General features: G+C 36.1%; 2 protein-coding genes across 2 annotated transcripts; both read right to left on the bottom strand.

Moving 5' to 3' along the window:
- Positions 1–3,133: 3,133 nt before the first annotated feature.
- On the bottom strand, positions 3,134–4,696 carry LOC110874493 (non-specific lipid-transfer protein 4.1). Its single transcript, XM_022123115.2, has 2 exons — positions 4,290–4,696; positions 3,134–3,387 (listed from the first exon to the last, which is right to left on the bottom strand). The coding sequence occupies exons 1-2, from the start codon at positions 4,640–4,642 to the stop codon at positions 3,378–3,380; spliced, it is 363 nt and encodes a 120-aa protein (XP_021978807.1). The 5' UTR covers positions 4,643–4,696; the 3' UTR covers positions 3,134–3,377.
- A 10,534-nt stretch (positions 4,697–15,230) lies between these two features.
- On the bottom strand, positions 15,231–15,749 carry LOC110929317. Its single transcript, XM_022172460.1, has one exon. The coding sequence runs from the start codon at positions 15,747–15,749 to the stop codon at positions 15,231–15,233; it is 519 nt and encodes a 172-aa protein (XP_022028152.1).
- Positions 15,750–16,648: the final 899 nt, after the last annotated feature.

Here is a 16,648-nt window from a genome sequence, read left to right as displayed (position 1 = left end):
TTTAAATCATCGCCGTCCAAATGGAGATTGTGTATGGACAGATCGATCAAAACCTGCAAAACTAACACACCCAGCATAATACTGAACTAATCAAAAATAAATAAAATAAAATAGAAAGAACAATATTTTTGTTTTTTTTTTTTACTTTTTTTGTTTTGTATTTTTAAATTTTTTTTTTAGAAAACTAGAAAAACACTAAGCGCACTAATTCCCCAACAACGGCGCCATTTTGATGACTGTCGTCAGAGTCAATCAAAAACCTAATTAAACTACGTAGATAGCGTAAGTAGGGCATCGTATCCACGGGGAATATGTGGTTAGTGTTTAACCAGAGAATTATTATATATTAAAGGAAAGCAACTCCCACCCAGAATCCCGATTGCAAGTTTAACACAAAAACCCGTTTACAGATTCATAACACCACATAGACATGGCCTCGAAATTAATTAATTTGATTAATTATTAGGGATAGTTTTTAAGATTCACCATACAACCTAATAATCCATTTATTCATATCAACTACCCACCAATTTATCAACCCGCTAACGATGCAAGTATATCGCCAATACGCTTGATAACGACAAATAATTCAAATATAAAAAACGTTTACCAAGAATTCAACACAAGTGGTCAAGCTTTACCAGTTAAAAAGAATCCGTAGACAAAGTTTAATGAAAAACAAAGTAATCGTTCATCCGGGGCAGAAGCCACAAGCAAAAAGATAAAGGTAACGTCCTCCAAGTTTCAAATTCTAGGTTCACACCAAACTCAATTTAATCATTAATTGGACACCACATAGACATGGTGCTGAAAAGTCGGTTAGTTTAAGTGGTAATAAAATATAGGTCTTTGTCATCAGATTTTTTACAGTCCAATTACCCTATTACTAGTGTGAGTCAACCTACTCTATGTCACCCAACGAGCTACAAAGTTTTGTCATCAACCGAGCAAGTTGTAAAGTAAGAACTCAAAACACATAAAAATAGTTCAAAGAAACCAACACATCAAATTGTTTAACAACGTTGTCAATGTCAAAAACAAATCCAATAATGAATAAAACTAAGAAAAGTGTCAAACCCTATGAACCGTTCACTTAGAGAAACCGACCTAGATGCTCATGCCTTGAACCGTGTACAGCCGCCCGAAGGCGGCTGCCTTTCCGTGCGTTCCTGCTCCTCTCAAAACTGCCGTATGCCCAAAAATTCCTTTCAAAGTTGCCCCCCCCTTTTCTTCTTGCGACACCCTTTATAATTTTTTTTCCAAAACCTCACCCACCTTTTGGGTCATTCACGTTTCTAACCAAAAGTCAGCCCAACTCCAAGATTTCACAGTTATTAGCTTGAGCCCCACTTAAACCAATTCAACCCAATAAAACTCCACTTGTCGAAGCCCACTTTCTAACTTTACAGCCCATTGAAGTAGTTATAACTTTGTTGTCATAGACTTGTATCTCAACTGATCACATGAGCCTTTCTTTTTTCTAAATAATCCATTTGCTTTAATTCATACTCTCGTTGATATCATCTGCACAAATGTCAACAAACACTTTTTAAGTTTTAGTCTAATTCTCATCTAACTAATAATTAAACTACTAGAGGTAATATTATATTATGATAATTCTCTAAGCATGTTTAATCATTAATTTGATCGTTTTAGCTCGTATTCTTAATCACGTACAAAATAAAAAGACCGACCAAAACAATATATTTCCTAACAATATCGATGCATTTATAACATAATTAATGTTCAATAGAGTGTACATAAAGTGCACCGATCAGCTTTGCAGGTCGTTAGCTATATCAATGCATAGGAATTTGCAACCTGAGGAGCTTGACGTGTCATGGGGCGTGCTATTTGATATGAACATTTAATATTAAGCATTTTAAAACAATATGGTTTTGGTTGTTTGAAACAGTTACTTTTGCTTCCGTTGAATACATACTTTTGTCTGAAACGTTTATTTTGGAATACACTATTCATGTTGGACATGATGGTTGTGTTTAATATTGTTTACTATTAGTTCGACATGATTAGTCGCTGCATTGTGGTATGTCACACGCCTTGCGGTAAAACCCGCAAGTGGTAATTTGGGGGTGTGACAAAGTAATCTGGAACATTAACCCGAAATACCAGATAACCCGGAACAATAGAAGTAGTCCGAAACGCTTAATAAACCGGAACTTCTGCTAATCCGGAACTCCTTATAATCTTTATTATCGTTGACTTTGACTTGGACTTCTGCTTTGGTTGACCAGAAGTGATAAAGAGACAGTTACCCGACAGGAACTTCACTTACAAACTTCCCCTTAAATGTTGCTGTCAGTTCTGTCTAACACTGATATCTTTAGTCACCGGGTACAGCACTTACAATAGTAGGGGCGGGTGCCAATGTGGTTCAATCAACATGAGAGATTAGGCTTTAGGATTTCAAAATTGGACCCATTTTATATACCCATGCAAAATAATTGGAGGAACATACTTTAACAATTTAACTGAGAGAAGGTGTGAGAAGGAATTGGAATAAGATCGGTGATGGAGGAAGAAGTCATGGAGGTGGAGGGAAGAAAGGAGAGAACCAAAAAGGAAAGGAGGAAGAGACGAATGGATAGGAGGATATTAAGGGAGGTCTTTTTGCTTGATACCATATGAATCAAATCAATGATCCACCTCTTGGGTGGAATGTACAATATATAGAAGACACAAAGACAATCAATAATGAAACAACTAAATACAAGTAGGGTCTAGAATAATTATAAATGTGATGTGTTAATAGAAGGTGATGATAAAACACGTTGGTTTTCAAGCTACTAGATAGAATGCATGCATAGATAATAATATATAGTTATCATTTGTTTGTTACATAGATTAAATTTATTGTAACTATCTTTATTATAGTTAGGTCTTTGAACTTATATTAGATCATGCTTCATTTGTAATTGTTCTCAATGTTCTCTTTAATAGTTGATTATCCGATTTTGTTTATTCAACACAATCGAAGTTCAACAAGACTAACATAGTTGATCATATAGACACTAATTCATTTGTTAACGTTAGTCATAAATCTGGAAACTCCAATATTTTGTGTGTATCTATTGTATATGTTAGTTTTTTACACCATTAGTTTTTAACGAGGTTTGAATATCGATATAATAAAAATTAAAACGAAAACATTAATATTACACAACATTATGTAGCACACGTACAAATCGCTCATTGCATGCTAACCCCAAATGAGTATGCAAACAACACTTATTATAAGAAAACCCAACATAAACAACATCAACTATTAATGCATTAGTAACTCAAAACACAAGACGCAATTACCAACTCTTCCTCCATGCATAATAGAGGAATCCCCATCCATTAGCTTCAAGAATTCAAGTGATTCTGCAAATATAAAAAAAAAAGTTAAACACTCATAACTTGTTAATCATCGAATTTGCATCAAATAAATTATGCCATTTTGTTACAACCGTGCCAAGAAATTGTTAATTATGCATCTCAAATTTCATTGATGAATAAAGACAAATAATTTGATCAAAATATGGCAAAAACAATGTAATTACTATAATTTCAAGGGTAAAGCAATCTGGTTGAATAGTTTCTTTTTGATATTTAATTGAAAACTATGTGAAAATTCAGCTGTTACTTTTTTTTTTCTTTTTCTATGTTGACTCAGGGCCGTACCTAGAGGTTTCTAAATTTAGGCAATGGCCTAGGGCCTATAAAAAAAAATAAGGCCTCCAAATATTTAAAAATCTTTATATAGCATGTGTATTATGTATTGGGCCCAAACATTGTTGACTAGTAAAAATACTAATGATTTTTATTTAAGATGACCCATAAATTCTTTGATAAAAAGATTATATACATTGATAAAAAATCCGGTATTATGGCGTTATGTAACCGAAAATATGCTGGCAAAAAAACCTGCATGGTAATTGCATTTTGGGACGTAACTAAGACAGGTAGCTAATTTTATGACCCATGTGATTTTGGTGGCACATCAGCAATACTTTGCGACCATTTTTTTCTGTTGCTAAATTTATAAACACTCTTTAGTCGCAATATTTGTGACATTTTTTCGGTCGCAATTGCCAAGATTTTTCGTAGTACAGTGGAGTTCGTTGGTATGACACATGTAAACTTTTGTAAAAAATCGTATGTTAAAAGACTTTAATGATCACAGATGGTCATATACGGATGCATCGATTTGCATCTGTGTAACCAATAACTGTGCTAATTCTTCGGTCTCTATATCTACAAAAGGAAATTAATTAGTAATTTACTTGGTGCAATCAACGTTAGCTGAGATGGTGAAACCCAAACTGATCCCACAATTTCCAGGAAGTGATTTAGCTAGCCCAGGATTTGGGTTTATGCTTCCCGAAGCCGACTTGAGGCAAGCACAAGCAGCTTGTTTATCAGCAGTGGCCTTCGCAGCAGCCGCGAGAGCTTTAGCACCCGTACAACAAGCGGCCGGGGGCAACCCACTCCCACTTCTGAGGTAAGTCACACAAGGCGCTACATCCTGGATGACTGCACTACAAGAAATTGCAGCATCTGAGGATGGTACGGACAACATAAGTAGTGACACAATTGTGATCACTAACAACATTGATACTTTGAAAGAACCCTTCATGGTGAATTGAAACTGTGTTGAAGTATATGTTTATGGTCTAATTGTGATTTTTTCAGTGGATTAGTGGTGATTTTTATAGGAGAAATTGGTGAATGTTACCATTAAAAATATTTATTTTATTGGTTATGTTAGTGATTGAGTGCAAGTAAAATGGAAATGTTTTTCCAAACTCTTGGGTTTCTTAATCATGTAATAAAGTCAAACAAATTTACAACTATATCTTAAATAAATAACCAACGGTGAGTACGTGGGTGATCTCTTATTGATATTTTTTTGGTTTTGTTACAAACTTAGCATCTTACTTGTAGAATGCAAGAAACTATATATAATAATTACTTGTTTTATGGTGCAAGTTTATCTTCAAAATTGTTTAATTGAAATTTCAAATATGTAAATTGTCCTACTTTACTATATACTTTTACATTTTAACAAACACAATGATTAATATTGTAACAAGTACATAATGACAAGTAACTCAATCGTTTAGATTTTAAATAGACACATATATGCGGTGCACACACACATGACATGTCATGACTCGATCCAGAATTTACGTAAGATTTTTGGTGAACCTAAAAACGATCTTACGAAAGTAAAAAACATTTTTGTTCATCTAGTATTCTTTTCTTTATGTTTACTAATAAATATAGAGAACATATAACTTGTTGTATTTAAAAAAGCCAATAAAATATATGTAAATGTTGATGATTAACAATATGAATGAACATCACAATTCATTACATGGGAACATTCTAGCAATTAATGGTCTATAACTTGTTTCAAAAGGCTTACAACTCACATGGCCACAAAATGGATATCTTAACAACTTATGGTATTATATGTTAAATAACATTTACTTTTCAAGTTATAAATTGTTTCAGAAGAGAAGGCTTACAAAATGAATATCTCAACAACTTATGGTATTATACTCTTAAATAACTTTTACTTTTCAAGTTATAAAATATAAGTTGCATTTAGTTTTTTTTTTCTTTTAGGTTTTTTTCTAATTAAAATATTTTGTATTATTAAATGGAGCGGGGATCCGGTATAAATGAGTGTTAACACACAAATTGAGCTTAATATGAGAAGTGAAGGCATATTTTTTTTTTTGAATTTTGTTTCCCATTTTATCAAGCACGTAATTTAGTCCTTGTTGGGTTGTATAAGATCTGTTGATGATGAAAGTCAAAACCCAAGAGAACCATCTCCTCTACCAGATAGAATAAGTTAAGATACAATCACAAGATCTGAAGTTTCCTCCCTTGAAGGCTTCCCAAAACAGCTGCCCAAACTACTATTACACACCTACTACCTTCAAAGTATAAAGAATAGAAGAACGAGTGTTAGATTGCAAAGTGCTGGTCAACAACTCAACGGTCAAGTCAACTAAAGTAGAGACTGAAGACTAGAAGATCAAGTCAACAAGTCAAAGACAAGAAGTTTTGGATTTCTAGAAGTGTTGGTTCTCAGCCAGCAGTTTTGTGAAATCTAGCAGTTCTTACTATCTCTCTTTAGAAGCAGTGATTCAATTTAACAATATATAACTATCCGATAGTTTTACTAACACTTAGAGCCTTTATGCATAAGCACTAAGTGAGAGAAGGTGCACCTGGTGAGGGGGAATAATCTGTACCTTGTGATTGTATTACATTTTGATGAATTCAATATAAAATCATTTTGCAATTATTTCCAAATCCAGTTATGTTAGATTGATGTGTTTGTTTATAACTGTTTAGTTGAATTTCTAATTTGTTCAACTGTTTTATCAGAAACACACACATTATAGACACTCTTAGATCTAACAACTGTGTACCAAGAAAAGGGCACATCTCAACCACAAATTACAGAAATGTAGCCACATAATGAAGCACTGGTACACATGGAATCTAGGTCTCACCACCCATATGAGGAAGAGGCTTATCCATCTCAGGAATTTAAATCCTGATGAGGAGGTTGTAGTGGCGGCTTCCACTATTCTTGCTAAACCCACTGGTTTTCAAGAAGAAAGTGGAAACATACTTAAGACCACCTTAGAGGCAACATCAACAGATCTCATCCATGCCTCTAAGGTATTGGAAAGAGAAACTGCTGGAAGTCCCATTACCAAGAAAAATGGGTATCAGGGAGTGATTTTGTGTCTGAAAAGCCACAATCACCTACTAATATAACCACCTCTGATGGGAGAGTAGATGAGTCCATTTATTTGGATTTTGGATGATGCCCAAAACCAACAGTTTCAAGAATTGAAGAAACAGCTGGGTGTTGCGGTTTCTGAACTCAAGGAGTTGGTCACCAAAATGCCCCAAGCTAAATTCCAGCTTAAACCAGAATATACCCATAAGTTGGCCTCCTCACAAAAGGAGCTTGCCTAAATACTTAACACTCTCACTCAAAAGCCACCGGCCACCTCATTGGTGCCAGCATGGGAGCTCCATAATGCCTTCAAAAATATCTTAGAACCCATGTTCAGAGATTATTTAAACAACTTTGATGCCAGAGTGTTTGGAACAAAGGGATGAGGATGGACCTTCGAAAGAAGATACAAAAATTCTGATGAGTTTTGTAGTCATGCTATTATGTGTCAAATTGATTGATGAGAAAGAACATAATTCTAATTTCATTACTTGCTAGTAAGTTCATATGTTCTAAAATTAACACAAATTCGCTTCTTAATCCTAATTAAGAGATTAATTAAAACACATGGTGTGCATCATACCATTGAAGCATATAGTACAAGCTACTAATGCACAATTTTACTAAATCATGAAATCAACAAGATTACCCATATGGATTCAATCAATACACCTTCCTCATGTAAGGTTACTAACAATTACACCAATTCTCACATTTAATTCATTTAGGTAAGTTCTTGCATACAATTTGTCAATTTCACATAATAATCTATCCTTGACATTTCATCGAACACTTGCCGTGCGGACACAAATTCAACCCTATGCGCAAGCCATTCGTCTATAATCTTTCGAATTCATACTTCCTTTCATCATATTCAACCAACAAACAAGTATTTCCGCATATCACAATCATTCATTCCATAAAAAATCAACTAAATACCACCTAATACATCATGTGTTCAATAAGACTTGGACATAGTTAGTATACCCATGTCGCCACTCCCACCCTATAGATGGGTTTTCACATAACTCATCAATTCACATCAAATTATTCATGGGATAAGTTTAATGTAGTGAATCTAACACAAGTTCAACCATATTCACACTCAATTTCAAAGATTCATACAAGGATTTACACTACCATGTAATCATAACATCACCAAATGAAAATCTACAACTTACCATATATTTATTAGGGCAAAATGGTCTTCATTCATGCAATCTTTAGCATTCGATTTTAACCTTGATTTAGGCTGAATTGCATACTTGTTCTTGAGAGTATTTCTTCTCTCTTTCTCTCCATATATGACACACACATACTACACTATCCCAAGGTTTTAATTTTCTAACAAAAACCTGTTTCAAACTCCCAATTTCAGCCCCTCAAGTTTGCCATTTGATCATATTTGTCACAAACTTTATTCCCACTATTTAACTTGTTTTCTCACTAAGTTAATTAACTTAGTTATTTTATTTTATGCCATAACACACTAAAACATACTAGTGAATTCAAAATTTCAGGTTTTGGGGCGTTACATTACTATTCAATCGAATCTTTACGATTGAAAAAATAGACAAATTAATCAACCAATTTGATCGTTAGATGCATAACCTCTAATCGATTAATCAAATGATTCACAAGAACGATCTAAATAATCTGTTTGTGATTGCAATTGCGAAGATCCACAGAGTAATAATCTATGAGTTACAGTGTGACAGATGTTGAAGAGGATCTATGCACTTGTTTTAAAAACGCATGTTATGATTTCAGAAACATATGTGATGTATAACTGCACATAACTAAAAAACACAAGTTATGGTTGAAGAACGCATGTTATATTTTCATATCACATGTTATGTTTAATAATGCGTGTTATGTTTTCAGAAACACATGTTATGTTTAATAACGCATGTTATGTTTTTAGAAACGCATGTTTTGATTTCAAGGACGCATGTTATGTTTTCATAATCACATGTTATCGTTATAAAAACGCATGTTATTACACTTTATCTGATTTGCCTAATTTACGCCTCCCTCTGAAAATATGGAATTTCACACGGCGCAATTTGGTTGTTGCGTACCTTCGGATAATAAAACCCATATATATTTAAAACTTTCTCTATAAAATAATATTAACCAATATCTTTTCTTTCCAACTATATTATATTTTCTTTAACTGGTTTATAAAGATTGATTTTTGAATTATGTATGTGGATGGGCTCTATTGTTGTCTTTCTTTCGAAAGAAATCCTTTTTTTAATTTACAAAGAAAGTGGTATTCATTATTATTTATTGATTTCAAGGTTTTCTTTTTAATATATTTATTTGGAATTTATTTTTTTTCTTTTGTTATAAAAATTCTTAGCACCTTCTAAAAAATTGATATGTTTGTAATATAATATATATTTCATACAGATGAAATATAGTTAATTTTGTTTCTTCTTTGTCGTGAATAACGAACTGATAATGTACAAACAACATTGGTACTAGTCTCATATTTATTTTGTGGTTGTATTGATGTGGTGTTATAGAAGCTATAACGACTGACAGTACAGTAATGATACCATGACAAACCGATACAGGCTAAACAACGGTAGCCATACTGATATTCATTTTTATGATTTTTTATTGATATAAATCACATCTCGATATATTCTTGGGGGTATCTCTTTCGTTTTTGTTTGCCATACAGAGTACCGATATCGTACTGGTATTGTAACAACTGAACCGGTACTAACCAAAAGTGTAGGTCCACTTGGAGGATCAAGAAACCTACTTTCTTGTTGTAACAACACAAATACAAGTGCGGAATCCTTGTAGATATGCAACCAAAGCAAAGTAAAGAACACACACGTAACCAAAGATTCACTAATCTTGATTAAATGGAAGTGAACATACACACACACATACACACAGTGTTCTTACAGACTCACCAGCTCTCTTAACCTGTTCTGCATCAACTAAGCTGTTATATATAGGTCCCAGCTCAGTAACATCACGAAGAATGTTACTGGAACTACGAAGAACCATAAGCCCACGAAGAAGTAGTTCTTCGTTGATCATGTCCACGAAGAACCAAACAGTTCACGAAGAAGGTTCTTTGTGATGACCAATATCCACGAAGAATGGTTCTTCGTGGAGGGCTGCAAACAGCAAAACAACTTAACAGATTAATGTGCAGTAACATAAAAGAAAGCCAAACAGAATGCAGACTGCATACAGTAGTTGCATTACATATCAAAACAACATAATTGTCGTACCAAGTCAAGATAGGAGGATATATTGACTTGGTCGACTCGACCAAACATACAGACTCGATAACATCAAAAGACCGTTCATTATATTACAACGTAAACAAAATAAGAACAAGCAACAGACACAAAAAGTGCATCAACAAACTCCCCTTGGCTGTTGCTTGGTCTTCGGTCTTCTGTCTTAATGAGCCGTTTCCGACCATGAGCTTCCCGCGTGAATTCCCTGATAATAACAGTAATAGGCGACACGTTGAAAGCGTAGAGCCTGACTTGCATCCTTATCTTCGTAAAATATGTCGTGATGAAATAACCTGTCGATATCGGCTGCCGACATGTTAACAATCCATATCGGGTCACGAATACGGAAGTTTTCCTTGTCGTTTCTGAAGACGATAACTGCCTCGTGCCTGTCTGAATCACAACACCAAATAGCCATGTTCTCGAGTATGTCTTGTTCCATTGTCATTAACGGAATCCTAACCAAAACCTTCACCGGCTTGTACACGAGCCTGTATCGAGCCGTGTTTGTTGCTGGATCCAACCTGAACTTTATCTGCTCATACATCGGGAACTGTGGCTTGTATAACTCATCCTTCCAACCCTTTCGTCGTTCCATCCTCAATTTCCCAGCAAACAGCTTAGCACCTTCAAAGTTTGATCGGTTAATCAGCTCCAGTCGTGCTAACGCTGCTGCATCGTAGAATGGTAAAGTAAGAATACATAGAAGTGATTTGAAATACTGAATCCCATGTACTCGCTTCACAGCAACACAATGCAGTTCTTTAACAAACATCCAGCTAAGTATTCTTCCCAGAGGACGATACTTTTCACACTTCATGTAATCGACTTAAGTGACAGGGGGAGCTGGTTTCGCAGTCTTTGAAAGAAAGTTATTTCTTCATTACTCGAATGAATCAGCTGGAACGTTAGATGAATCACGATTCTTCAATCTTTCGTTGATTTCATCCACATTATCTTTCAGCCAGTCTTCATCATACGGATTGAACTCAGTACCGTCTTCTCTAACATACTTTGACTTCTCGACATCGCCTTCGAACACTATTTCATCAAGACCATCCAAGTTTGTTGCATCGGGTTCACTTGGAGTCTCGTCAATTGAAGTATCATCGACTACCTTCATATCTGTTAACCTCAGAATCTGTTCATCTGTTATATCAGAGATAAATTCCTCGTCTTCTAGGTCTTCTCTATTAACAGTAGGGCATGCTTGCAAGTCAACATCAGCTGAGCTTGACGCTACATTTGCACTAGCCGTTGAACTTTTCGGAGGACATTCTTGCAAAGCAATACAGCTTTCCAGTTGTGCAACATCATCCTTTGAACCACCTGATGTGCCTTGAACTGTTTCAGTCTGCTAAGGCTGATACACGATGATCTGAGTTGAAGCAGATGCCCCATGTGGCTCAGAAGAGGCTGACGCATCAGGATTGCCTTGATCTTCGCTATCGTGATCACGCTTTTGCTGAACTTCTTGTGCTTTGCATCGATCAGACCACATAATGTTTACCCTTTTTCTGCTTATTTCGTAGGCATCCTTGATAGACTTGAAGCCATCCACCAATGTGGTGTTCCTGGTATCATACCAACTCTTTATAAAGTCATGTCTTTCAGCCAGTCGATCAGCAGACTGCTTCACATCAGTACTTTGTTCTTTCACTCGGTTCAGCTCAATACCACGAGTGTTGTTAGCAGCTCGCATCTGCAAGAACTGCCTTGCTCATTCATCATCGGCAGCTTGTAACTGTACCATCTGTCTAGCCCGTTCATCATCGGCAGCTTTCAGACGTTCATTTTCAGCACGAAGTTTTATGATTTCAGCCTGTTGTTTGCTCACGGTTTCCTTTAGCTTATTAACCTCCACTTGTTGTTTGAGCTCGTTTTTCCTGTTGTTTACCTTTAGGGGCGATTGGTTGTTCCTTGGTTGGTAATTTTTTATTCCCGTATTGTTTTCTAACTTCAGATTTTGGAATAGGATCACACTGAGTTACTGTAACTCTCGGGATCACCTTACCCAAAAACTTACTATTAGAATCTTCCATAACTCTATCAATCATGGATAGATTAACATTTTTAATTGGGAAATCCTTGTTTGAGTGAATTTTATCATCACCAATCAAAGTATACAACACATTATCGCCCTTAAACGTAGACACAGATTCCTTCACAAATTTGATCGAGTCAATCTCTTGTTTTGCAACCGATTGCGCAACAGGGGCAAGTGGAGTAGGAGGATCACATAAGATATGATTCGCAACTGGAATTTCTACTCCTTTCTTCTTATCAAGAGATTGATCTTGATCACTCGCATCTGATTCATCTGATTCATCATCTGATGAAACATAATCCTCAATTATTAGAGGACTTTGTTCCGCAACACAAGACACATTTTCTGTCTTTTCAGATTCCTTTGATGAAACATCCAGTTTGAACCCTAATCCTACTACAAATTCTTCAGGATTAACAGGTACAAATGGTTCAAACTGTGGCATTTCCTCCTCATCAGGCAACTTGGTATAATTGTGTCTCAACGGAGGTGGACACGATTTATACCCAATGCACTTAGCATCTCCTTTCAGCTTTTGAACCTCGATGATATGATCAAGCACATATCGGGAGTTAGAATAACTCTCCAATTTGAGCTTGATCGCATCATGCTCGCATTTGGCAATGGCTAACTCCTTCTTTAACTCTTCAATGATATTAATATAGTTATTAATACCCGCTTGCTTGTTCAAAACTGTTTTTGTTAATTCAGATACACTTTTCTTAAGCGTTTCAATTACAGATTTGAATTCCTTTTCATTATGAGTTAGAGCCATATTTGCCTCCTTGCATTTCGAAAGGTCAACTACCAACCCCTGAGTGTGACTAGTAACTACTTCAAGCTTACGTTTCAATTCTACACAATCATTGCATACACTAGGAGTTTCAGTGTGTACCTTATTAGTCGAAGCTGCAACATTCACCATAAAGGCTGTTTGATAAGAAAAAGATCGATCCTCGGTGAAGAATTTTTCCATTTCCTTGGATGCAACTTCAGCTATCCTTATCAGCACAGATTTTTGACTTTTAAGCTCCTCAGCTTCTTTTAGATCCTCAGTTTCTTTTAACAGACTGTCAACCTCAACATAAAGATTTTCCTTTACATCCGAATCTGAACCATAACCACCCACATTTGAGCTTTCCTCATCCGAACTACCGCTATACCCAGAACTGTCATCATCCTCAGAAAACTCCTCACTGTGAACATGTTTGATATACTTGATGATCTTAGCATAACAAGCAGTTCCTCCATTTCCTTCAGTTCCATGATTTCCCAGTTGGACTGACCAGTCACATCCTTCATCTGAATGAACTACTAAGGCCCTGTTTGAATTGGAAGGCCCCGACTGGTTTGAGTTACCCGGCTTGTTAACGGCTACAATGCTCCTTTCATTGTTCGCTTGATTGGCATTGGATGAGCTTGACTAGTTTCGGAAAGGATTTTGATTTCCTTGTCTGCTAGGTAGAGTGCATTCCTGCTTGAAGTGACCTTTCTCACCACAATTGAAGCATGTAACTGCATCCTTATCAAAATTCAAATCCATATTTGGTATCCATTTTACTCTCCAAGCTTGTTCTACCCGTTCTTCTCATGTAGTCCTTAGCTCTTCTCACCGCACTTGTAAACGCCCATTTAATATCTATCCGTTCCATTTCCTCCCTGTCTATTTGTTGATAGTCTTCATCTGTCAAATTAATGTTCCCAATTTGACCGACGACTAATCCACAATAGCACTCACCATTGTGTTTAAAAGTTGTATGTTCCCGAGCACCTTCCACACTGACTTTGGTGAAATTTGAGGTATCAAATCTAACGGTGTTGGGGTTTGATTGTTGAGAGTTGTTGTTACCAAAAAAGGCTTGTTGAGAACCTGGTTGAGAAGGTTGGGTTTGTTGTGGAGCAGCTTGTGTGAAGGGAAAATAGGCTTTAGGATCAAATGAAGATGGTTGTTGTTGGGTTTGTTGAGGAGCAGCTTGTGAAAAAGGAAGATATGCTTTCAGATCGAATGGTCGCCCATAAGGGTCTGTGAGAGGACCAAAAGATTAAGCTAGCTTGGGTGGTGGTTGATAGGCTTGTGAGTCAAACGATTGTCTTCAGAACTTTCATCATCCTCAGAAAACTCCTCACTGTGAACATGTTTGATATATTTGATGATCTTAGCATAACAAGCAGTTCCTCCATTTCCTTCGGTTCCCTGATTTCCCAGTTGGACTGACCAGTCACATCCTTCATCTGCATGAACTACTAAGGCCCTGTTTGAATTGGAAGGCCCCGACTGGTTTGAGTTACCCGGGTTGTTAACTGCTACAATGCTCTTTTCATTGTTCGCTTGATTGGCATTGGATGAGCTTGATTGGTTTCGGAAAGGATTTTGATTTCCTTGTCTGGTGGGTCGAGTGCATTCCCGCTTGAAGTGACCTTTCTCACCACAATTGAAGCATGTAACTGCATCCTTATCAAAACCATATTTGGTATCCCTTTTACTCTCCAAGCCTGTTTTACCCGTTCTTCTCATGTAGTCCTTAGCTCTTCTCACCGCACTTGTAAACGCCCATTTAATATCCATCCGTTCCATTTCCTCCCTGTCTATTTGTGTCTTCATCTGTCAAATTAATGTTCCCAATTTGACCGGCGACTAATCCACAATAAGCACTCACCATTGTGTTTAAAAGTTCTATATGTTCCCGAGCACCTTCCACACTGACTTTGGTGGAATTTGAGGTATCAAATCTGACGGTGTTGGGGTTTGATTGTTGTGAGTTGTTGTTACCATAAAAGGCTTGTTGAGAACCTGGTTGAGAAGGTTGGGTTTGTTGTGGAGCAGCTTGTGTGAAGGGAAAATAGGCTTTAGGATCAAATGAAGATGGTTGTTGTTAGGTTTGTTGAGGAGCAACTTGTGAAAAAGGAAGATAGGCTTTCGGATCGAATGGTCGCCCATAAGGGTCTGTGAGAGGACCAAAAGATTGAGCTAGCTTGGGTGGTGGTTGATAGGCTTGTGAGTCAAACGGTTGTCCATAAGGGTTGTATTTGACACAAACGCGGTTTGAAGCTTCGGTTGCTGATTGGTACTAACTCCGGTGTTAATACCTCCAAAGTATATTTCGGGGTTCTGGGGAACTGGAATTCGTTTTGCTTTTCAAATTTCTTCTTCATCCTTGTTTTCAAGCTTCTTCTGAACGAATTCATAAATACTAAGCGTATCTAAAACACCGGTGTGCTTTAGCAAGTCAATGAATTGACTCCAGTTGGGTGGTAAAGCTTCAACAAAACGCATGACCATTTCTTGTTGTGTAGCAGTAACCTTGTATGAGTGCATCTCACTAAGCAAATGATAGTATCGAGTAGCCATGTCATACAATGTTTCATTTTCGATGAATAAAAATCCTCCAAATTCCTTATTCAACAAGTCATGACGAATCTTTCTCGTTGCGGCATTTCCTTCTCCCCTAGCTTCCAAGACGTCCCAGAAATTCTTTGTACTTGTACAATACACGAATTGATGATAAATATCCTTATGAAGTGCTTGCGTAAGGATAGCAAAGGCTTTCTTCTCAAGATCATAAGCCTTCTTATCATTATCGCTCATTCCCGCCAAAGTAACTAGATTGGAACCTGCTTCTTCGAGAGCTACATTGTACGGTGTAGTAAAGCACATCTACAATTCAGTATTTTGCCCTAGAATATACGTATGAAAATGACCTTTCCATGTTTAATAATCGTTCATGCGATTTAGCTTGGGTGGACGATTGTTGCTTCCCGTTTCACTCTCGTTTAAGAGAAGATTTTGAATGCTATGATTTTGATTTGCGACACATGCCCATTGATATGCGGTAATTTCTTGTTTGGGCATTAATCCTTTGACTCATTGTGAAGGATCTTGTGGTGTATTTGAGTTATCACTCCAATCCCAATGATTTGAGCTCATTTTGAATGGTTGTTTTAATATCAGGAGAACTTACTTTGTTCGTTTAAAAAGAACTCTGAATCAATAATCTCAATTGAAGATAGAAGATACTTAAAATATTGAAATAGTTAACAATGTGAGAAATAAACACCTTCTGTGAAAATTGTTTAACACCTTGTGTAATGTACAAAAAAAAAATAATAATAACAATAAGTATATACATTAATCTATTTATAATAGTAATAGTAATACTAATATTGGATAAAAATGGTTAAGTTGTCAGTTATTATTATGTCTATGTTAGATATATGCAAGTATATTTTTTTTTGTTTTTGTTGATTTCTCTTTGTTACGTAAATGAAGGAAAGAAAAGTAAGTAGGATATACATTTAATAAAATAAAGCATATTTCAAATTCATCTGAATTGCGGCAAAGTGTTCCTTTATCTCTTTGGCCATTCTTATAATTTCAAAACATGCCAGATCTCAAACTAACGTGCGAAGTATTGGGATGTGATATGATAAAATAGTCCATGTTAAACCTTAAAAATCACTTATAATTTTGATCCACTGTTCCGCACGACTGCCTCAGCAACATAACTCTCCGGCAGCTGTGAACCGCCACAGACACACACCATTATATCACCTTTG

The sequence above is a fragment of the Helianthus annuus genome, chromosome 1 (genome assembly GCF_002127325.2).
Source record: "Helianthus annuus cultivar XRQ/B chromosome 1, HanXRQr2.0-SUNRISE, whole genome shotgun sequence".
Taxonomy (NCBI): domain Eukaryota; kingdom Viridiplantae; phylum Streptophyta; class Magnoliopsida; order Asterales; family Asteraceae; genus Helianthus; species Helianthus annuus.
Note: the sequence above shows the minus strand (reverse complement) of the source record. Positions and strands in the feature narration are given on the sequence as shown.

Excerpts from the sequence above, each read along its gene's own strand:
- LOC110874493 (XM_022123115.2), bottom strand. The coding sequence starts at position 4,642 with ATGAAGGGTTCTTTCAAAGTATCAATGTTGTTAGTGATCACAATTGTG.
- LOC110929317 (XM_022172460.1), bottom strand. The coding sequence starts at position 15,749 with ATGTGCTTTACTACACCGTACAATGTAGCTCTCGAAGAAGCAGGTTCC.